A 23,960-nucleotide genomic window follows, 5' to 3' on the forward strand; every position below is an offset into this window, starting at 1 on the left:
ATCTTTAGCCGACAAGCGCAAAGTTCGGCGACGCTTTCTCTGCTTTTCAGAAAACGCGTGCAGCTTTGTCAAAAGGAGCCGCATCCACACTACTACGTGTCATTCAGAAATCGGAGGGGCGTCTGCTCAGAAATCGAAGAGGCGCCACTATTTCAAAAAGCCGGATTTGCGGGATCAAAACGTTTGTCGATAAGGGTAAAAGAACAGTACCACCACTTGATATTATCTCTATATATGTCGACCGTCGTCTTTTATGACAAGGCAGACCTGAAGAAAATATCCAACTCTCCCTCACCGCTGAGGGCGCACTCCCAGCAAAGCCTTTTGAAATACTCAATTTTTTCTTCTTCCCCAAAGATGATACCAAATGCCTGGAGTACATATGACCCAGGAGGAAACGGTAGATTGAAGCATGTGCTGATTCATTCACCGCTTCTTGAAAAGCAAAGGTATCTCATATCATCAAGGTCAAAAGCAAAAGTATCTCATATCATGTTCTTTCCCTGTCCTTTTCTTTGTCCTTGTTCTTACTCGCATGGCAAAGTGAAAGAAGCAATCAGCCGGCACTTGGAGTCAGTCTTCCGATATGGTTCCGACTGCCTGGAATTTATTCCTGGTTGCTTACCTAGCGTTGCTCTCGAGTAGTCATCTTTAACGGTTGATACACTTCCAGAGAAGGGACCACTCCTGCAAAGATTGAACAAAGAAACAGATAAAAGGGGTAAGCTCAGACCTTCGGGGGAGACCAAAAGAATCCTGCAACCTAGTTCAAGAGTAGCCTGTGGAAAATCAACGATGGGAGGAAACCAGTTCAACATTAAGCCTCAATGCAATCACAAGGAGAAGATGGAATTTACATTCCACAACCAGATTTGCGTCTCTAAAACTCTTCTCTTTGTTATTTACATTCTGCCATGTTTAGTATGTTTAAGTTGCTGTTTTTATGTTTACTTTTGTTTGGTATGATTTTAAGCTTAAAACATTGAGGACAATGTTTGATTTAAGTGTGGGAGGGGTAACTAAGTATATTTGATGCAAATTCGTTAGATTTTATCACCCATAACTTCAAGTGTTGTTCCTTGCTGTTTTAAAATGTTTTTAAGCTGTTTTAGAGTGTTTTAGTATTTTTTGTTTTATAACTCCGAAAAACACATAAAAATTTGAAAAACATGTTTTGAAAAGCCTAAAAAGAGTGTTTTGAGTCGTTTTTGTGTGTTTGTGTCTTAGGATACCTTCCAACACAATGATGAGGATTTGGTTTGTAATTGCATGACTGTTAAAAAGAGTTATAAACATGGAGAAAAGTTTGATTTACTCTTGGTATATGCTTAGTTATGGTTATAATGTATGACTTCACATGCAATCATAAAAGAAAAAATTCGTTTCTGTAACATGCTTGAAGGAAGAAACTCATAATAACGCTACAACCTTGTGAGACTTGAGCCTAAACGTTCTTTGGAGAGTTTTAATCTGTGATTCTTTGTTTTCTAAAGTTGTTGCATGATCTCATTATTCCTTGCTTGGTTGCTACTTAGAATGCAATTGTATCATGATAGAACTAAATGCTAGAACTTATATCTGTTTCATTCAAAGCATGACGTTGAATTGCATAACATATTTCAAGATGAAGTTGTGTAGTTGCCACCATAGCCAAATAGCCTTACTTCCCATATTCCGTATATGTTGTAAGTTTCAACCCCGTTGAGCCTTGTTTAGCCCATGTTCTTTGTTAACCCATATCATTCTCACCTAGCCTAGATCAGGACCATCCGTACCCTTGTTCTTGAAGCATAGTAAGCATGACGGAAAATGAATTCCTTTTGACATTATGCAAGAAAATGAGTGTGGGGGAGTAAAAGTTTGTTCTTAAGTTTATATATATGTTTTGAGATTCAAAAGAAAAAGAAGAAGAAAAGAAAGAAAATGAGTGAAAATAAGTAAGAATGAACTCACAAGCGTTGATGGTTGAAGAAAGGGTCCAAAAAAGTTGAATATGGCCCTAAGTTTTGTGTGATTCCCCCTTTGTTCAAAGTTGATTTTTGCGTTCTAAAGGGAATTCTAAATGTCTAATTCATTACTTTGCTCACTATTGCTTAAAGAACCTTTGTTTTCCATACTCCTTCTTTGTTATCCAAACACCCCAAGCCCCAGTATAACCCGTGACTTCAATCTTGAGTGTTATGTATTTCAATTGTGGAGTTTGAACTTGGTATGAGCATATGGTGTCACTGGTTCTCGCATCTAAGTGGTAGCATTCCATTCATGTGATCATACCTAAACATGCTTATTAAACTCCAGAAATTGCTTTCTTTATGATACATATATGTGAGTGTTCGTTTTCATGTTTACATCAATCTTCTCACATATAACTAGTTTAAGGTGTGTGGTTAGAAAATATGAGTGAAGATTGAGTGCATATCTTGTAAGGAATTGAGAAATTCTCTAAGGCATGTTACTACATTCAAAACATAGTTTTAAATGCTTAATTGTGAACTAATATGTGGTGACTATGATTAAGTATGTACTTAAGTGTAAAGATAACCAAAATCTATGGGAATGATGATTTTTAACTTGTCATGTGCATTGGAAATCCCTGAGGCAACGTTGGAAGGTTTAAGATTGTCTTTGGTTTGTTTTGTTTTGTTTCGTTTCGTTTTGTTTTGTTTTTCTGTTTTGCTCGAGGACTAGCAAAAGCTAAGTGTGGGGGTATTTGATAGGAGCATATTCATGCGACTTAAATGGCTTGTTCTCGTACATTTACGTTATGTTTCTTTAGTTATTTTAGTCCTTTATGCTTCTTTTGTGTGTTTTCAGGATCGAAAGACGTGTTTTGACGAATGGATGCATTGTGGAGTGTTTTGGGGCCTTTTGGAGCACTATTGGGCTAAGGATGGATAGCTTATGCTTGGAGCCCAAGTGTTGGATGAAATTGAAGGCCTTGTATGCACTTGAGGACACAAAACAATGGCCCTAACCCAATTACATAACACCTTGCCATGGGCTTAACACAAACACCATTCCTTGCCATGCAAGGGGGAGCAATTTGGGTCCATTTTATGCACTTAAACCTTAGCCCAATTCCACACCATTGCAGCCAAATCCATTCTTTGCCATGCACATTCACCACCAATTCAACCACATGCACTTATTCCTCCATCATTGCACAACATTGCAGCCACATGCACCAAAAACACCCAATGCCGTGCACTTCCCTTGCCATTTTCAGCCATCACACTTCATCATTGCAGCCACCATTCACCCTAGTTGTCAATCACATACTTTCCCATTGTATAATACATCCACATGCATCTTTAACCAACAAACATTGCAGCCACAACACTCAAACACACTCAATGCCGTGGGGTACCATGCAATTCCAGCAATTCCAGCTTTCCAACCTAGCCATATTCACATGCATTCACTCATAATCATTCACCAAACTTGCAGCCACATTTCCACCTATTCCTAGCTGTCATGTTCCCTCTCATTTACCTATAAATAAGCATGCATTGCAGCCACAATTGACTCATTCCATTCACAACACAACACACAACACAAACACACATCCATAGCCGTGCATATCCTTCCATTTCTGTGCAGTTTTTCTCCTCCATTGCAGCCACTATCCAACCACTTCCCATCCCTCCAAAACACTTCACATAATCCCCAAAGCTCACCTTAGACCTTGTGCTACAACAACGAGGAAGAGAAGAGTGCCTAAACGTTCATACAATTCAAGTTTGAGTTGTTGGAATGTTTAGGTGTTTCTTTGATTTCAATGTTTAAATTCAATTTTCTTTGTTTTGTAATGGAAGAGAAGAGTGCCTAAACGTTCATACAATTCAAGTTTGAGTTGTTGGAATGTTTAGGTGTTTCTTTGATTTCAAAGTTATGAGGAACTAAACCCCCCTTTAGCTAGGGGGTGATTCAAAATATATGTTTATGCTTGCAATATGAATTGATTACTTTTGGTTGGAATTTCGTAAGTTGTGGATTCAATTTGTTTAACCGTTTGAATGAATATGACGCTAGAATATAAGTGAGTTTCACCTAATAGTTACGAACTTATATTCACAAGTAGTGGAGGTTGCTTATAAACAATCGCGTTAAACGAATTCTTGGCATAAGTTTCATGCGTATTCCATAGTAACGAATGCCTCGTCAACACTTATAATTTTTATTGAACTTAATGATCTTTGTTGAATGTCTCTATCATGCGTATTCCATAGTTAGGGACTTTGATTAAGAATAATTTGGTTGTAATGCGTATTCCATTCAATCCAATGAATCTAGGGAAATCTGAAAGTTAATTTAAGCGGACCTAATTAACTTGGAGCATTGAGTTTCATAATTTATCGAAAGACCAACCGAAAATCAATCTTGAATGCAAGTGTAACATGTGTGGAGAAGAACCCCTTAGCTATTCCATCATCCATATTTTCATCACATTCATCTTTACTATCTGTTTTAAATTATAATCTGTCCGTTTAATTTAATCTCGTCCAACCACAATCCCCCCCTATTTTGTTAAGTCTTAATCATTTGATTTGTCTTATTTTATGTTTTTAAGTATTTGGAGTCTTTTGAACTTGTTTTGAGTCTTTTAGTTTGTCTTAGTGTTTTAAAAGTTAGTTTTATTTATTTGAGTCAAGTGTTTAGCATCCCTAGTTAATCCCCGGTTAGAACGATCCCTACTTACATCATTACTACAATTGTCACAAATAGGGTTTAGTTTGTGTGCGTATAAATATCGCATCATCTTTGCAAAATCTTGATCGACAATGGCGTCTTCTACTTCTTCGCCTGCAAGTCCAGAAGTTTTTGCTCAAAATCCCTCTCATCTTTCATCAAATCCCACTCCGATAAACCCTAATTCTTCGATTTCTTCAATTTCCATCCAAAACATCAGTTGTATGGTTCCTACAAAGCTTAAGAAGGACAATTATCTCGTCTGGAATGCTCTTTTTGCTCCAATCTTCCGGCGTTACAAGCTTACAGGTATCATCGATGGCTTGGAGACTTGTCCACCGCCTTTTCTTCTCAATCAATCTGGTACAAGTACTGCAGTTCCTAACCCTGATTTCGAGACCTGGTTTGAAAAGGATCAAAATATCCTCATTTGGCTGAACTTCACTCTCTTTGAAGATCTTATTCCATTCACTGTTGACGTCACCTCGTCTCGAGAATTATGGCAGATTCTGGAACAACGTTTTGGCGGAGTCTCGGCGGCGCACATTCACCAGCTCCGATCGCGTCTTCATGCGATTCAGAAAGGAGATTTGTCAATTTCTGATTATCTGCAACGTATCAAAAGCATCTCTGATGCTCTTATGGCTGTCGGTGCACCGGTGTCGGAACCAGATCTCATTGCTGTTACCCTAAATGGACTCTTTGATGATTACGAATCTTTCATTGATTCGATTCTGCTTCGAATTTCATCTACTTCCTTAGATGAACTTCATGGATTACTTCTGAACAAAGAGCTTTTCATGCATCGCAAGAAGAAAGCTCCGTCCTCGTCTCTCACTGAACCATTTCAAGCCTTTGCTGCTCACACTTCATCTCTCCAACAAGGTCTTTTACCTACGCCTCCTCCCTCACAGGCATATGCTCTTCAACATTCCACATATAGCAATCGCAATATTTTCCAGCGCAATAATCGTGGTCGAAGCAATTTTCAGAAAAACAATCGAGGCCGTGGCAACTATTGTGGCAATTATCCCAACTCTGGCCCTGGAAATGGTTCTTTTCTTCATAATTCTGGTAATTTCAATCGCAACTCTGGTGGATTCAATCGTCCTTCTGGCCATCGATCTCCCTGTCAAATATGCAATTCTTCAGATCATGAGGCTCTTGACTGCTATGCTCGGATGAACCATGCTTTTGCTGGAAAGATTCCCCTTGCCAAGCTTGCTGCTATGTGTGCCACTACTGCTTCTTCTTCTCAGCCTACCTGGCTTTTGGACTCTGGTGCTACTGCGCATGTCACCAATGATATCTCTGCAATATCTTCTCCCATTCCGTATTCTGGTGAAGACAAGGTTTATGCTGGTGATGGCCAAGATATGCCAATTCACCATACAGGTTCTTCTATTCTCCAAACACCACATGTTGCTTTTCGGTTACATAATGTTCTTCATGTGCCACTGATGAAGTTCAATTTGCTCTCTGCATATCAATTTCTTAGAGACAATTATTGCTCTTTAACCCTTGATTCTGATGGTTCTGTCATCAAGGACCGTTCCACTGGGAAGATGCTTTTTCGCGGCCCAGTTAGGGATGGTTTCTATCCTCTGCAAGGCCAGCCTTTTCAAGCTTCATATTCTGCCCTTGTTAGCACTCAAGCTTCGTTACAACAATGGCATAAACACCTTGGTCATCCTTCCACAGCTATTTTCAGAAGGATCTTACGTACTAATAAGCTTGTTCTCATACTTCAGCTTCTGTTCAATTTTTTTGTGCAGACTGTGCAATTGGTAAACATCACAAGCTCCCATTTTCTTCTAGTACTACTATTGTCTCAGATAGGTTGCACTTAATTCATGGTGATGTCTGGGGTCCCTGTCCAGTTTCATCTGTTAGTGGCTATCAGTACTATGTTCTCTTTGTGGATGAGTATAGCAAATACAATTGGATGTTTCCTTTAAAACGCAAGTCCGAAGTCTTCTCTACTTTTGTAATGTTCAAAGCTTATGTTGAAAACTTACTTGGAAATAAAATCAAGATCTTTCGCACAGACTCAGGGGGTGAGTTCACTGGTTCTGCTTTCTCTTCTTTCTTGCTTCAACATGGTATTTCTCATCAATATAGTTGTCCACACACTCCTGAGCAAAATGGGTGTGTGGAATGCAAGCATCGACATCTTACTGAGACTGCACGGACACTTCTTGTTGCTTCCAAAGTTCCTCACCAGTTTTGGGTCGAATCCTTTTCTACTGCCCTGTATCTTATAAATCGCATGCCTATTTCTGGATCTTCTCAGTCTCCATGGAAACTTCTTTTTAACAAGCCTCCTGATTATTCCAAGTTAAAAGTGTTTGGTTGCTGCTGCTACCCTTGGCTCAAGCCCTATTTGCAATCCAAATTGGATGGTAAAAGCAAGCCTTGTGTGTTTCTTGGTTATAGCCTGCAACACAAAGGTTATCGGCATCTCGATGTATCTTCTAACCGTGTCTATATTTCCCGGCATGTTCTCTTCAATGAAGATCATTTTCCTTTTCATGATTCCTCTTTTCTTCACCATAGTTCTTCACAGAGTTCTTCCTCTGTCCCTTTCTCTCCGTCACCTGAGTTCTCCCTGCCATTTCCTCAGTCCAGTCTCCCTGCCACCACATCTTCTTCAATGTTATCTTCAGGACCTCGAGACACCCCTCCCCCATCTACTGCCTCTCCATCTCCCTCTCCCCAGCCCCCTCCCATTTCTTCTTCATCTCCCGAGCCCTCTCCTGCTCTATCTCCAACAGTTTCAGTTCCAGCCAACACTCATCCCATGCTCACCAGATCTAAAGCTAGCATCTTCAAGCCTCGAGTGCTCGCAGCTACCAAACACCCTATTGATCCTAGTTCATTTGTGCCTACTACTTATTTGCAAGCCTCAAAGTATGATCACTGGCATAAAGCCATGCTTGAAGAATTTCAAGCCCTCCAATCCACCGGCACCTGGACTCTTGTCCCTTTCTCTCCCAATCAAAACTTGGTAAGCTGCAAATGGGTTTTCCGGATCAAACGGAAACCTGATGGTTCTATTGATCGGTACAAAGCCCGTCTTGTTGCTAAGGGCTTCCATCAACAAGAGGGTATTGATTTCAAGGAGACTTTCAGTCCGGTTGCTAAACCGGTTTTCGCATTCTTCTTACACTGGCAGTGCAATATGATTGGTTTTTACACCAACTGGATATCAGCAATGCTTTTCTCCATGGCAATCTTCAAGAGGATGTGTTTATGCAGCAACCCCCCGGTTTCATTGATTCTTTACAACCTTCATCTGTTTGTAAACTTCACAAATCCCTCTATGGCTTAAAGCAAGCCCCTCGGGCATGGTATGACAGGCTGTTTCAAGCTTTGATCTCTCTTGGTTTTACAAACTCAACCTCTGATTGCTCTTTGTTTGTGAAGCTTCAACCTTCCCCTGTCCTTGTTCTTGTCTATGTGGACGATATCCTCGTGACTGGTCCCAATACATCTCTGTGTCAACAGTTTATTCAGCAACTTCGTTCCTTATTTCCTGTTAAGGATTTGGGTCCCTTGCACTATTTTCTTGGCCTAGAAGTTCACAGATCTGCTGAGGGTATTTTCCTGTCTCAAAGCAAATATGCTTTAGATCTCTTAGTCAAGACCAACATGGCAGGTTGTAAGCCCTGTTCTACTCCTCTCGGATCTCAGAAGCTTGATCATGTTGGTGATCCTTTGGCTGATCCTAAAGACTACAGGTCTATCGTCGGGGCTTTACAGTATCTCACTTGGACACGCCCGGATCTTTCCTTTGCCGTGAATCAAGTCTGTTAATTCCTTCACTGTCCACGCGATTCCCACTTTCAGGCAGTTAAACGGATCTTACGGTTCTTAAAAGGCACTTTTGATCAAGGAATGTAGTTTAAGAAGAGTCCCTTGCATCTTACTGCTTACTCTGATGCCGATTGGGCAGGTTGTGTGTTTGATCGCAGGTCCACCAGTGGATATTGTATATTTTTGGGTCGCAACTTGATTAGTTGGAGTGCAAAGAAGCAACATACAGTTGCTCGCTCTTCTACAGAGGCCGAATACCGCTCCCTTGCCCACACAGCCGCTGAACTCACCTGGATATGTAAGATTTTCAGAGATGTTGCTCTTCACCTCACTACTATTCCTACTCTTTGGTGTGACAATGTTTCTGCTATTTCTCTGGCCTCAAATCCCGTATTTCATGCTCGTACCAAACACGTGGAAATTGATTATCATTACATACGTGAACTTGTTCTTGCCAAGCTGCTTCAGGTGCACTATCTCAATACTCAGTCCCAGCTTGCTGATATCCACACCAAATCTCTTTCTAAAGCTCGGTTTCAATTTCTTCGTTCCAAGCTTTGCCTCGGCCCTCCTCCGTTCAGCTTGAGGGGGTGTAATGAGGCACCTATAGCACATGTATAGTCTGGTGTATTTTGCTTTCTAGTCTGTTACAGCTGTCCATGTAACTAATCCTAGATTAGTCAGTTAATCAGGTTTAATTAGTTACTAAGCTATTTTCTCACATGTATATATAAACTGATTGTAATTTCTTATTCATTAAGAAATGAGAAATCCAAGAGTCATTTCTTATACAGGGTTCGCCGCAAGCACCGCCAGAGCTGCGTCTTTTGCAGCATGTGTTTCATTCATGTCGTTGTTAACTTCATTCGCTTCTTGCTCTACCAGCCGCTAATGGTGATTTTTCACGGGATGGGCTAACTTAAAGATTTAAATCTTGTAAACAAAGAAAACCGATATTGTATTTTTCACACTATCAGCTAACTTAAGAAAATTTGTATAAGATGAGCCAAGAATTTTCGTCATTAAACAAATACGTGTTAAAATTCAAACAAATTTAAACTTGAAACATATATGTACAAGAAGCGATGAGAAAGGAGGTAAGAATAGAGATGGTTTGTAACTGTATTATATATTTTTATAATTAAACTAAAAGAAGTAGGATTAGTAACTAAATATATGATAGACTATATTCGAAATCAATGAAAATTAGACGTAAAATTTTATTTTTTTCACTGAAAACTACTTAGGCTATAGCCCATGGTAGCCCTTTTAGATGTAGCTTCCACAATAGTCGCGGCCTCGAAAAGTTTGAGAGCCCAACTCTTGGTTTTTCGTTGGCCATGGTGGAGAAAGGAAGGACGGAGAGAGAGAGAGAGATTCTGGCTTTTGAACCGGATTATGAACCGTTAGTGGATCCTTATCTATTTGTTGCGGCCTTTTGGGATTTGGTTTCGGATCTGAATCTTGAATCTTCTCTTGATTTGGCTCTGGCGGTGCTTGCGGTGGGGCCTAGGCATGGTGACGGAGGTGGAGCACGTGGTGGTGCTGGCGTCGAACGAGGATGCCACAATGATGATGACGATGACCCCTATTGATTTCTAGAGCAGCGCGTGAAGTTCAACAGCTATACGTGCTCCACATTACTCTATTTGGTGTTGTACACATGTTTGGCTTAAAAATTTGTCACATAATGGGGTGGTGAGAATAAAATCCACATTCTTGGAAGAAGGAACTTTGTATGAGCTTACAAGGAGTTGAGCTCCTTATCATATTGCTAACTAGTTTTACGGAAGAATAAAAGCTTTATTCACAAAATCTCTCTATTTTCAATGATAAGATGTTATCTTCAATTCGTTGTGCGAAGTTCCTTTTCCATATAGTATGTAGATAAATACAGTATTTTCTTGATTTCTCAAGAAGGAAATTAGCCGAACACAATCAATCACTGAGCACGTTTGCTGTTTAGTATTGACTTATTGACTTGGCTTAGACAACCCCACTAGATGTCGAAGAAAAATACAAATGCCAACTTGCAAGGTTTGTCCAAGTGAAGGTAGAAGACGGAGAAGCTATGAAGCAAACTTTATTGAATCTCGAGAGTAGACAACAAACAAACAAACAAGGCCTGAACGGATTGATTTGATTTGGTTATGTACTTAGTGTGAGGTGTAAACCAAGCCAAATCCAACGGAATCCTTTACATGGTTATGTTCTTAATTATATAATTAAAACGATTTGCTGTGAAGATTATTCAGTAAAGTAATGCATATTGCATGTGATGTCAAAATAAAAAGCTTTAGCTGGTCTATTTGTGAGTTCCAAGAAAAACTTGAGGCTTGATGGTGTGGTAAGTTGGCTAAATCTCCTACGTCACAACGGTATTCTGGATCAATAATGTAATGCTACGTGAAAAAGTTATATACATCCTGTTGCTTTATCCATCTAGAATGCCACAGTAATTACTAGCAGCAAAAGGAAGTAGCCCAAAAATAACAAAATTGATCTAGTGAGAAAGATATAAGGCTACTTACAAGTTACAATCCCGTGCTCTTGAGCATCAGACATGATCAGTAAGCCTTATGAATCAATCTTTCATGATGCCTTGTGCTCTTTATCATTTGATTACCATCTTCTGCAGCCGAACACCATATTACAGAAAAATGTCAAGAGAAACAATGAATTGGGAGTGTCAAAATTCTCAAGAATCGATGTTTGGATGTTTGTGGAGTGGTGAAAGCCCATACAGTTACTATCACCGAGCAAAGTCGGAGGCAGTGTTGAACATTTTCAGAGTTGCCTTACTCAGAAGAACGAACCACCTGGGTACTTTGGTCCAAAGGAAGCTACATACAAAAGGATCCACACACACCAATCTCTGCAGTTAGTTGACATGAGACTATTGCCTCTACATCAACTGCAGGACTTTGCAATCTCATCAAATTTATCTGAACACCTGCTACCAATGGATTATAAGTTTCAAGGATTCTATCGGAGCCACGTAATATGCAGTGGGTAATTGTCTGGAAAAACCCCAATCGATCTTGTTGGTACAAAACGTGCAATGCACATATTGAACCTCTGCCCCAGGTTTATCGGTATGAAACAAAATGCAGCTCATGCTACTAGAATTTGAGAGCATGAAACGCTCTAAAAACTGTGCCCGTGGTATGTAAAACCCCAAATTTGATGACAATAAGGTATTTTCTTCATAAGTACATACAAGTCCATGTAAAAACCTGCCCTTAGGAGTCCACACGCGAGATGATGAGAAAATCCCTGCAATCACAAATACATACATACATCTGTATAGAGATATATGTATATATATCAAAGAATGAGTTAATTTTTAACTTTTTAGAAGACCACGTCACCTCAATAATGAAGAAATTTAACGCAATGCAAAGAACAAAGTTCAGGGAAAATGAAATTGTACCATCTGAAAATGTACTTATTGTCTAGATTAAACCATCCAGACTCAAATGTAGCTTTATCAACTTCCTGCAGATTCATTTCATGTTGGCCTCCACCAAAACACATCATGAATGTCTGGATAAACCCTGCAACATCTTGCTTGTAAACAAGACGTATCCCACATTTCTGGATCTCCATGCACGGGTTAATGGCTTCCAATAATGCCCATATTGAACTTGATTCATTTAACGTCTTTGGAAAGCGCATATGAGATTCATAGAAAAAACAAAGAAAATCATCAGAACTAGATCTGACGAGGGTGCAACTTTCCTTCCAGTCAAGAAGATATGGTTCCAGTCGAAACTCATGAGTTCCCAATGTGAATCTGTACAAGTAATCAGAAGTTTCTGTATCTGACTCACTATTGGAAACAAAAGGCTGTCCCTTGACTAAAAAAACAGCAGCAACCCCCATCCACTTCTTATTATCTTTCAAATTTGGAGGTATTGGGATTGCTATGGAATCGCCATTAACTATATTGCTGAACCACTCTGGGATTTCAATTTGGGCACAAACAGAGCTCATGGAGCATGACCTACAATCCAATAGGTCTCTTTGAAACACTTGAGTTGGCAACCATGAATCAACACATGGTTTCCATTCTTGATCTTCAGACGAAATACTGAAAGTAGTCATTCCAAAGCCTCCAGAAGTGTAAGTTCTTGAGATACGTCTTGGTGCTGAAGTATAATATTCTGGATTATCGGATGAACTGTGGGAATTGACAGTAGTCATTCCTGAGACAGCTGAAGTCCATAACTTGAATTTATCTTGGAAACACATCAGTGAAATACAATCTTCTGCATTCACATGCCGAACACTTAACGGTAGTTCAGGAAGCAACTGAAGCCTTCGACAATTGCTCAAGTTGAGATATTCAAGCTTGGAGAGTTGACAGATGCTTTCTGGTAGCCGAACAAAATTATTGCCACTCAAATTTAATTTTCTTAAGGAGATTAAGTCACCAAAATCTTGGGGAATTGCTCCATCTATTAAATTGCAATAACTTAAGTCTAGCTCTGTCAAAGAAATTAAACTGGAGAATGAGGTTAGCAACAACAAACTGGTGGGGACATAGCTCTTTCTGCACCACCAACAATTAAAGAGCGAGTGCCACGAATTTGACGGCAGATCTCGACATCCCCGGAAGGATAGATATTTTAGATTCAACATACCTACAACAGACGGTGATTCTCTTATAGCAGTTCCACTTATATCAAGCTCCTCTAGGCATTCCACACAATTCAGATTCTCAGGTATCTCATCAAATTTTGCGCAACCAGCTAAAATGAGGCTTTTCAGAGATGTCAAATATTGAATGGTATTCGGAAGAGACAAAAGGTTTTTGCAGTCTCTTAAGTTCAACAAGGTAAGACTCGTCAAATGTTGAATTGATGTAGGCAATTCCTCTATAGCAGTCTCATCCAAATAGACTCTCAACAAGCATTTCATATTTCCTTCAACTTCAGGAAACTTCTTGAGTCTTGAACAAGCGGACAGAGTAAGACTTTTAAGAGATTTCAAACTTTTGAAAGGTGGAAGGCTCTCAACAGATTTGCAGTTTCTCATATTCAACGAAATAAGGTTTCTGAGACCTCCAATGGTTGGGTGAACCTCAACCAATCTTGCACAACCTTGAAGCACCAAAATCTCAAGATTTGGAACCCCAGTAAAGTCTGGGGTCTTGATCAAGTACTGGGAGTCACTCATATCAATGAAAGTTAGCCTGCTCCAACACTGAAATCATTTGAAAAATAATCGCATGATTTGAAAGAAAAATAATTGGTAGAAAAATTGGCAATACATTCTTGTAAGACACCAACTCGAAAGTTCAATTTTTGGTTTAAAATATTTAAGTGCTTTTTTTCCGCATTTTAAGTTAGACCCTTCACTTGGTGGGAAAAGGCTTTGTTGTTGTTGTTGTTAAGTTAGATACCTTATCTTTCCTTACAGTGTCTGTTTATATGAGATGAGTACACATTTTGGGAAAGTTGCTAGCAGTAGCCTGTAATTTTTTCGATTACTACTTTTTAGAAAGTTTATTAATAATTCTAAATTAAATTCAAACCAATGCAACTCTATTTTACATGTGCATTGTTTATAAACTTGTATTTTATGAAATCTATCAAACAAGACCTAAGATAAACATAGAAGAATGTATACGAAAACACAGTGAGGACAATGTCCAGAAATAAAAGAGAGTTAAGTTGCATCATGCATACATGATACTATATGATGTGAAATGTTTAACTGTATAACATTAAGAGAATATGGATACATTCTCATGATCTGTAAATGGGAATTATATTACACTAAGACAATGTGTCACAGATACTTTCATGTGCTTTGTTTTTTCGATAGAAATTTATGTTTACTATTGGTTTTGTATGATGTATGTCTACCTAAACATTTTCCATCTATAAAAATTATGGAAAAAAAGATGATGTGTAACATACTTGCATGGATGTTTCAGCACTAGACAGACTGAAAAGTCTTTATGGTATACAACCTAAAAGGGGCAGCAGGGTTTCTTCAGACAAGAAAGTGGATTCTAACAGTATCCTCAACTTCAAATTATATTCAAGGATATACATCCAGAAGACTAACTGTGATCTTACCTTTTCCCCCGTCCATAGCTGTTTGATGCAACTTGAATGTATCTTGAGTTCGACAAGCTTATCTGATTCAAATCCTGATGGCAAAGAATTTAAAGGACATTCATGCCATTCCAAAAGCGCCAACTCATTAGAAAGATATTTGGTGTTCCCAGAAAAGTTTCCGTTCCAAATTTTGAGATATTTTAGTTTCTTCATTTCCGAAAAAGGATCATTAACCCTAATCTCCTGTTCTTTTTCAAAATTCAGGAATACACCTTGCACCGAAGTTGTTCCCTAATAGAGAAGAAGACAGAATTAGTTGTAGCAAGCATTAAAAAATATATATATATATGACAAGACACTCAACTAATTATTTTTTAAGTTTAACAATCTCTAAATCTGTATTTCGAGTAATTTCTTACCCTATTATGTACAAGCACAGGGAAAATATCTTTGGGAAGCCACAACCTGCTACGCTTGCCTGCCTCAGGATGCTCCCGACTAACAATTTCCCACCCCAATTGTTCTATCAAATCATGCATCCACAATTTTCCTCCGAATGTAGTTAGAAGACATTTTTCAGTGAGAACTTTAAAATGAATGATTGGACAGTGGCCATAACGACTTTCTAGTATTCTTTTTATATGATATTCGTCCTCTCCTTTAAAGAAACACGCAATGTCCAAAAATATTTTCTTTTCTACTTCCTGCAATCCATCAAAACTTACTTTAAGTACATCAAAAAGCATTTCAACAGGCTTTCTTTCTAGCCTTAACAATGCACTTGACCATTCTTCAACACTTCTACGAAAGAGGGATGAACCCGAAACTTCAATGGCTAATGGGAGGCCATAAGCATTTTTAACAAAATTCTTGGATAGCTGGAAAAAATCTTCTCCAACCTGGTCACTCCTAAAGGCTTTCCAATTAAAGAGCTGAAGAGCTTCATTGTTAGTTAACGCCTTAACCTGATTTATTCTGTCCACTCCACCTTTGACCAATACATCTTTATCTCTTGAGGTTATTATGATTCTACTCCCTTGACCAAACCAACTATGGTCACACAATGCCTTCAATTGATCTAACCGATCCACATCATCAAGAATGATAAGAACTTTTTTAGTTTGTAGTCTTTCCCTTATTATACTGCTTCCTGTATGAGTGTTGTGCATCCTTACATTACTTTCCAGCAATATATCAGAAAGAAGTTTCTTTTGTAAATGAACTAGACCTTGTTTTTCACTTACCTCTCTAACATTGGCAAGAAAGCTGTAAGCTTCAAACTGAGCACGTATCCTTTCAGAAACTACATGGGCAATAGTTGTCTTTCCGATGCCCCCCATCCCCCAAATCCCTACGATGTGTACATTATTCCGCCCCATCTCTAAGTCCGAAAGCATTTCTTTTACGCGAGAATCCATCCCAACTAAATCCGTAAATACACTGGAGATTGTTTGATTCAATTTGGTGGAAATATTTTCGACAATAGTTTGAATAAGTTCTGATTCAAATCTGCAAAAGGTTACAACTAATAGTAATAAATCACCATCTCATATTTTGTGAAACCATAGTTTAAATATCACTACAAGAAGAAAGTAAAAAAGTAAGTTTACGTACCCGTCCAAATGGAATCCAGAGAGGCCAGCTACCTCTACAAGTGCAGCTCTCCACCCCCGTACTTTTTCTAAATTGCCTTTAACGGCTCGTTCCTCAAGCTTACAAAACGCTTTCCCGAAATTCCCTGTTTGGTTTCGCAGCTCGGATGGATGTACGTGATAGAAAACCGGGACTAGTATCTGTCCTACTCTCCTGCACTCAACAGCCTTTGCAAGCTCTTCCATACACCAAGTTGAGTCGGCATAATTGCTCGAAAGAATGGCAATGACACACCTTGATTCTTCAACTGCATTGTAGAGTTCCATGATGGAACTTCCTTTCTTGAGTTTCTCATCATCCCTGAATGTGATAATTCCCTTTCGAGTCAGCGCGGCATAGAGGTGGTCAGTAAAACTTGTGCGGGTGTCTGTGCCTCTGAAACTGAGGAACACGTCGTACGTCCACAGCGGCGTCGGCGAAGAAGAAGAAGAAACGCCTGCTTGGGGGATCATTGAAGGACTGTGAGGGTTAGTTTGGACAAAATCTGCAAATGGGGTTTAGCAATTTCCAAAGTTCTTGACAAAACAAACGCGACATTGCCGAAGACTTTCGGTGTCAACGCTACTTCAGTTGTTAAAACGTTATTTTCAGCTGGCCAAATTGTGGGTAGTGCGTACAGCGAAAGAAAAACAGGGTTTCCAGACCCAAGGCTTCTTAGAGGAATTTCATCGAACGGTTGGTAGGCATGGTGTAATAAGTCACCAAACTTGGCGATTGGCATTCATAACTATCCGGTTGTTGGTGGCAAAAGCCAAGCTGGGCCAATGGGTTAATGGAAGAGCACGGCTGACTGCATGATTGAGGTGAAGGAGGAGTAAAACTACATTGACCCAGAAGATTACTGGTTTGTGAGCTCAGGCTTGAAGGCGTGGGGACTAAAAAGTACCATTAGATTTGGTGAAAACCTTCTTTCTCGCTTTAGTAGTGAAAAATCGTAACCTGTCGTATTAACTTTGAAATAGGTGTTTTTTTAGTCAAAATAGTTTATAAGGTTTCATAACTTTTCATTTTAGTTCTAAGATTTAAAATCAATAGAAGTAGTCCATGAGTTTATTCACAATTAATCACTTTGATCATTCCATGAAAAATCTCCATTAAATAAAGCTAAAATGACAAAAATACCCTTAATTTTTGTCAAATCATCTGACACATTGTTTATTAAATTGAAGATATTTTTATCATTTTGATCCTTATTTAATATAATTTTTCATGGAATGACCAAAATAATTGATGGTGGACAAACTCAGGGACCACTTCTATTGATTTCAAATTCAAGGACCAAAGTGATGAATTATGCAAATCTCAGGGACCATTTTGGCAAAAAAAAACCTTGAATTTATGATTACTTTAGCAAGTGCATGCGTTTCTTCACATCCACTTTACAAAGTAGCTCTTAAATATTATAATAGACAAAAGTGAGAAAGATAATCTTTGCTGGAGATAAAAGTGAAACGAGTATGTATCGCATAAATGATGCAGGCAAAGAAATGAGAGGGATATTAGTATTATTGCTTTTCACACTTAATCATATGTGTTGTTTGATTATACACTGCATGCCTTTTATACAGAGCCTTTTACATGCATAATTCTACAAGGCAAATTAAGGCATGTTGAAAATCATGTCATCCAACAATACAACCGTTTTGGTTATCCTTACTTTTTAACTTTTGATTAGACCATGTAAGCATTCAAACCCACAACTTTTACAACACTCACCTTTGGATGCCCACATATCAACATCAGTTATCTCGTTAAAACCTTGCTAGGAAAAATCTAGTGGGAAAAAACCGTAGCGAAGGAAAAGGAGTACAACTTTGCTTGAATTATTGATATAGTGTTAAGTATGCTTATGTTGACTCGTTAAAACCTTAATAGGAAAAACTCAATGGGAAAAATCCTAGTCAAAGGAAAAAAAGTGCAACAAGCATGTGTCTTGGATGCTCCCCTTGATCTCGCATTCTTCAATTTGACTGATTGATAAGCATATGTAATCCAATACCATGCACTAGTTTCTGAAACATGCACTTTGGTAGAGATTTGGTAAATAGGTTTGCCAGATTTTCATTGGAACAAATTTGTCTGACTTCAATAACCTTAGCTTTCTGAAGCTCATGCGCACTGAAAAACATTGGAGATATGTGTTTAGTCTTATTGCACTTGATGAATCCTTCCTTCATTTGGGCAACATGATAGGATTTTTACCACCTGCAAAAGTAGGAATAAAAACACTTAAAAATACTTGTAAGAGAATGAGGTAGTTGTAGTATAAATGACTCAAGCAGGGTCGTTCTCTTTAGAAATTGAATTTGTATTTAAGCTAATCCTTAGCTAATTATTTGAAACAAAGTTTCGAAAAGGTTGATTTTGAAATTTAAAAATAGAAACGAATTTAAATAAAAACAATTAAAGAAATTAGCAAAGTATAGAAAACAAAAGAAAATAGTTTTGGAAAGCAATTTAAACACAATTCCAAAAGAAAAAAAAAGTAATTTAAACACTAGGGTTCCGTTGTCACTACTGACAATCCTATGCAATTTTATCAATTACTTATGAGTTTCCATATATATGCTTTGAATGTTAGGTTTTCCTGATGCATATTTTTCTCGTGATGTTCAAGTGAAAATGTATATCTAACATGCAATCCGTCTGTGATATTCAGATCAAATATCAACATGCAAAACTTAATAATGTCACATCCCGGCTCGGGGCAGATCACTTCCCGGGCTCGCTCCACCACCGTAGCACGATATTGTCCGCTTTGGGCTTACCATTCCCTCACGGTTTTGTTTTTGGGAACTCATGAGCAACTTCCCAGTGGGTCACCCATCATGGGATTACTCTCGTGCTACTCGCTTAACTTCGGAGTTCCAATAGAACCCGAAACTAGTGAGCTCCCAAAAGGCCTCGTGCTAGGTAAAGATGGGAATATACATTTAAGGATCACTCCCCTCGGCGATGTGGGATGTCACAATCCACCCCCCTTAGGGGCCCGACGTCTTCGTCGGCACACACGCGGCCAGGGTTAGGCTCTGATACCAAATTGTCACATCCCGACCCGGGGCGGATCACTTCCCGGGCTCGCTCCACCACCGTAGCACGATATTGTCCGCTTTGGGCTTACCATTCCCTCACGGTTTTGTTTTTGGGAACTCACGAGCAACTTCCCAGTGGGTCACCCATCATGGGATTGCTCTGGTCCCCTTCTCGCTTAACTTCGAAGTTCCTACGGAACCCGAAGCCAGTGAGCTCCCAAAAGGCCTCGTGCTAGGTAGAGATGGGAATATACATTTAAGGATCACTCCCCTGGGCGATGTGAGATGTCACAATTAAGGTTTGTGAAAACCCTTTTGAAAAATCATGCAACCCTTAAAAGTGTGATGTAGTGAACACACAGTTACTAATCACAAGAAAGCCTCCTCAATTTCAGGGTGATGTTCCAACAGAAATTACATCAAATTACTTGTCTAATTACCCTCATGGTCATGAGTCACTAACACAATTAGATAGTTTAAGCATGGTGATTAATAATTCAAAGCAAGCATGCATCCATTCATAAGAAAATTAATAAAATCACATATTCTTGTTAAGGCTTATGGCCTCACACTAGGAAAAGGACTAGTTATGCATAATCAACATAAAAACTAAAGAAAATATCATTAACTAGAAAAAAGATCGAAAACACCTTGTAGGTAAAAAGTCTGAAATTCTGCAAAACTTTGCTAAGTTGTCTCAATGTCGTGTGTAGAGAACCCTGATGGCTAAAAAGCTTTATTTATACTACCACAAATTAAAATCCCTCGTAGAAAAGGTTATTAAAAAAATAAGGAAACAAAATAATAAAAGGATAACTTAAAAACACACTCCAAGCCTGACTAGGAAATCTGCCCAGCAGAGAAATACCCACGTTTTTGGACCTTTAGGGCTCCAAAGCAGGCCTAAAACAACTTGAATTAAAGGTTAGGACCTCCTCTTCAAGTTCCAAGAAGAGTCCAAGTCCAAAATCCATCATCTTCCAGCCCAAAAGTCGTAAATAAGCTTTGCAGCTCAATTTGCCAACACCACGCGCTGGGCATAAATTAATTTGCCCCAATCAGATACTTCGAGTTTAAATTATGAAATGTTGACACAACCTTCTTGATAGACTCATGAACCCGCTCCAATTGGAATCATTCAAAATTACATCATTTGATTATGTTAAGCTCAGAAAGGATTCACATATCCTACATTGACAATACATAATAAAGCATCAAAATCTCACTAAAATACTACAGTTCACATCTGTCTTGTAAAGAACTAGAACTCGAATTACCCGCAGTTACGGCCCGCAACTGCATTTACTCTTGCTCATGAGCTTCAAAATTCGTACTTCAAAGGATTAAGGTAGCGTTAGCTACTTACTTGTATTAGAGTAGGACAAGGCCTTTACTCTATTCCTTCCTATTTCATCTCATACTTGGGAACTACTATGTTTAAGTCCACTTAAAAATTCTAGTTCTCAGAAGTCATTTTCCCCAGGATTCTACTCCTGATGGGTGTTCAGCCCATTTCGCGCCTCAAAAATGAAATAAAAAAAAAAGACTTCTTTAGGATCATATGGGACTCTTTTCGCCAAGAATGAATGCTCAGAAAGCACCTCTTCGAAAAGGCAATAGCACAAATACCTCTACTCTCAAATCCAAAGATCTTTATTTTTGAAATCTAGTAGGCGGTCCAAGCCTAACATGGTAGTGTTCTTTTTCATTAAAATACGACTTTTACAAAAGGACTCTTATATTCCTATGCTACACCAGGCTTGGAGAGCAATCTCAGTACATATAACGCAAGACGATTCCATATATCAAGGTCAGAATGGGATTGGGTGTTTTCATAGACTTGTGACGGATTGATATTTTGGGAGGTGGAGAAGACGAGTGACAGAGATGGAGAATGTGTCGGTGGGAGGAGACGAGAGAGAGTCGAGTGGGATTTCGGACTCGAGTAGAGGATGATGGACAAAAACTAACGGTTGAGATTGGATGATAGTTTATCATTCAATCTTATCCGTTCATTATAACAAGAAACAGGTCTGCAAGAGGCCCTGTTTTTCTAAATATTTGGTCAGTTTTTCTAAATATTTAGGTCAACCTACCCCAAAAATGTCATCATGTCGCCCGACCCCATTTATTCTCTCTAAAAAATTGGGACCATGATGTGAAAATTAACTTGACACACAAATTAAACCCTATTGATGACAATTGTAGTATATATGCAAGTAGGGATCGTTCTAGACCGGGTATTAACTAGGGATGCTAATCAACACAAATAAAACTTAAATACACTTAACTAGACTCTATAGACTCAAAACTATCTTTAAACACTCAAAACAACAACAAACAATAAAAAAGACTCAATTCTAGACCTAACAAATGATTTTGACGAAAATAAAACTTAACTTGATTCATAAAAACTAAAAGAAAACAGATTTTGACTCAAATAACAAGACTAAATGAAAGGGGGATTGTTTTTGACGAATTTAAAACTTAAAACAGAAACTTTGTATAAAATACTTTGTAAAAACGAATTTGGGTGAATTAAATGGGTGAAAGCCTAGATAGAGGGTCTTTCTCCACACATGATATATGCATACAAACCAATTTCTAGTTATTATTCCTTTAGACTATGAATGACAACGCCCCAAGTTAGTTGCATCGCACAACTAACCATCAGATTTTCCTTATTTCATTGAATTGAATGAATACGCATTACAACCAAATTATCTTTTTCAAGTTCTTTATATGAAACGCATAACAAAGATACATATCAAAAGTCATTAAGTTTTGTGAAAATCATAAGCATTGACAAGGTACTCATCACTATGAAACGCATGAGATTTATGCCAAGGATTCACTTAACACGATTGTGACTAGTAACCTCCATTACTTGTGAATGTAAGTGAATAACTATTACGTGAAACTCCCTTATACTCTAGCATCAAATTCATGCATGCAAATTAAGTGTCGACCATCAATCAACACACATAAACAAGTTTTGATAACTTAGATAAGCAAATCACATTCAAGACTCTAGAAACAATAATTGGATGTAATCAATTCATATAAAACATATAATCATGGCTTCGAATTCACCTCTAACTAAAAAGAAATTAGTTCCACATGTTCATCATAATTGAAAACCAAATTAACATAAATATTGAACTAAAACTAAGGATAGAAAGAACCAAGAAACACTCCACACTCCAATGGCATGCATAACACTCCCTTAGATGGCAGATTGCACAAGTCCTCTTCTCCTTCCTTCCTTGCTTGTGGCACTAGGGTGATGTGATGTGAATTATGGTGTTTGATGGCTGAATGTATGAATGGAAGAGTGAATGGATGATTTGAATGGTGCGGCAAACAATTGCATTTTGATAGGAGCATATTCATGCGACTTAAATGGCTTGTTCTCGTACATTTATGTTATGTTTCTTTAGTTAGTTTAGTCCTTTATGCTTCTTTTGTGTGTTTTCAGGATAATAAGACGTGTTTGACGAAAGGATGCATTGTGGAGTGTTTTGGAGCACTATTGGGCTAAGGATGGATAGCTTATGCTTGGAGCCCAAGTGTTGGATGAAATTGAAGGCCTTGTAAGCACTTGAGGACACAAAACAATGGCCCTAACCCAATTTCATTCACCTTGCCTTGGGCTTAACACAAACACCATTCCTTGCCATGCAAGGGGGAGCAATTTGGGTCCATTTCATGTACTTAAACTCTAGCCCAATCCACAATCACTTCAAAGCCATGCAAAACCTTTCAACACCCTTTAATCATTCCCCTTTAAGTTATGATTTTATTTCCTAACCCTACATGCATTATTTATTAGCATCTTCACATGCATTCACACACCATCTTCCCTTTTACAAAACACATTGCCGTGCATTTCTTCCCATTTTCTGCACCTTTCCTCCTTGCAATTCCACATGCATTCATCATTATAACCCACCTACATTCCACCTAATCCACATGCCTTCCCAACAATATAATTGAGTCAAACACATGCACCCAAACAAAGCCAACCTAGCTAACCCTACATGCATTTCTTTATTCACTCTTCATCACATGCATTTTCACCACCATTCACACACACATGCATCCTGAAAACCTTGTGCCGTGTATCCCCTTCAACTTTCCAGCTTCCCACTCATTCAATTCAGCCACCATTCATTCTTTATTCCACATACACTCATCATCACACACCCTAGCTATCATTCACATGCAAACACAAGCTTTAACCAACAAACAAAACAGCAAACACATGCACCAAAACACTTTGCCGTGGGCACCATTCCACATTCCAGCTTTCCCTTTCATTTCCAGCTCTAACTCTTCATCATTGCAGCCACAAACACCTTAAACAAACAGCCATATACATCTCCACTCCTCCTATAAATACCCTTGCATTCCCATCACCTAGGCACATCTCATTTCATACACTTCACACAACACAAACACAACCCTTGTGCCGCAAATCCCCTTCCATTTCTGCGCAGTTTTTCTCCTCCATTGCAGCCACTATCCAACCACTTCCCATCCCTCCAAAACACTTCACATAATCCCCAAAGCTCACTTAGACCTTGTGCTACAACAACAAGGAAGAAAAAGTGCCTAAACGTTCATACAATTCAAGTTTGAGTTGTTGGAATGTTTAGGGGTTTCTTTGATTTCAAAGTTATGAGGAACTAAACCCCCT

At 38.7% G+C, this 23,960-nt stretch overlaps 1 protein-coding gene across 2 annotated transcripts; it reads right to left on the reverse strand.

Annotated features, from left to right (window-relative positions):
* Positions 1-10,886: 10,886 nt before the first annotated feature.
* On the reverse strand, positions 10,887-16,826 carry LOC137734973 (TMV resistance protein N). 2 transcript variants are annotated; one of them, XM_068474320.2, is made up of 5 exons: positions 16,191-16,826; positions 14,996-16,085; positions 14,595-14,867; positions 11,939-13,713; positions 10,887-11,807 (listed from the first exon to the last, which is right to left on the reverse strand). In XM_068474320.2, coding segments are annotated over exons 1-5 (3,630 nt in total). In that variant the 5' UTR covers positions 16,682-16,826; the 3' UTR covers positions 10,887-11,806. The 2 variants fall into 2 exon arrangements, with proteins under 2 accessions (XP_068330421.2, XP_088552423.1); XM_088696297.1 differs by having other exon boundaries at positions 15,821-16,085; positions 16,191-16,819.
* Positions 16,827-23,960: the final 7,134 nt, after the last annotated feature.

Source organism: Pyrus communis, chromosome 7 (genome assembly GCF_041283825.1).
Source record: "Pyrus communis isolate YQ-2024b chromosome 7, ASM4128382v1, whole genome shotgun sequence".
In the NCBI taxonomy this organism is placed as follows: domain Eukaryota; kingdom Viridiplantae; phylum Streptophyta; class Magnoliopsida; order Rosales; family Rosaceae; genus Pyrus; species Pyrus communis.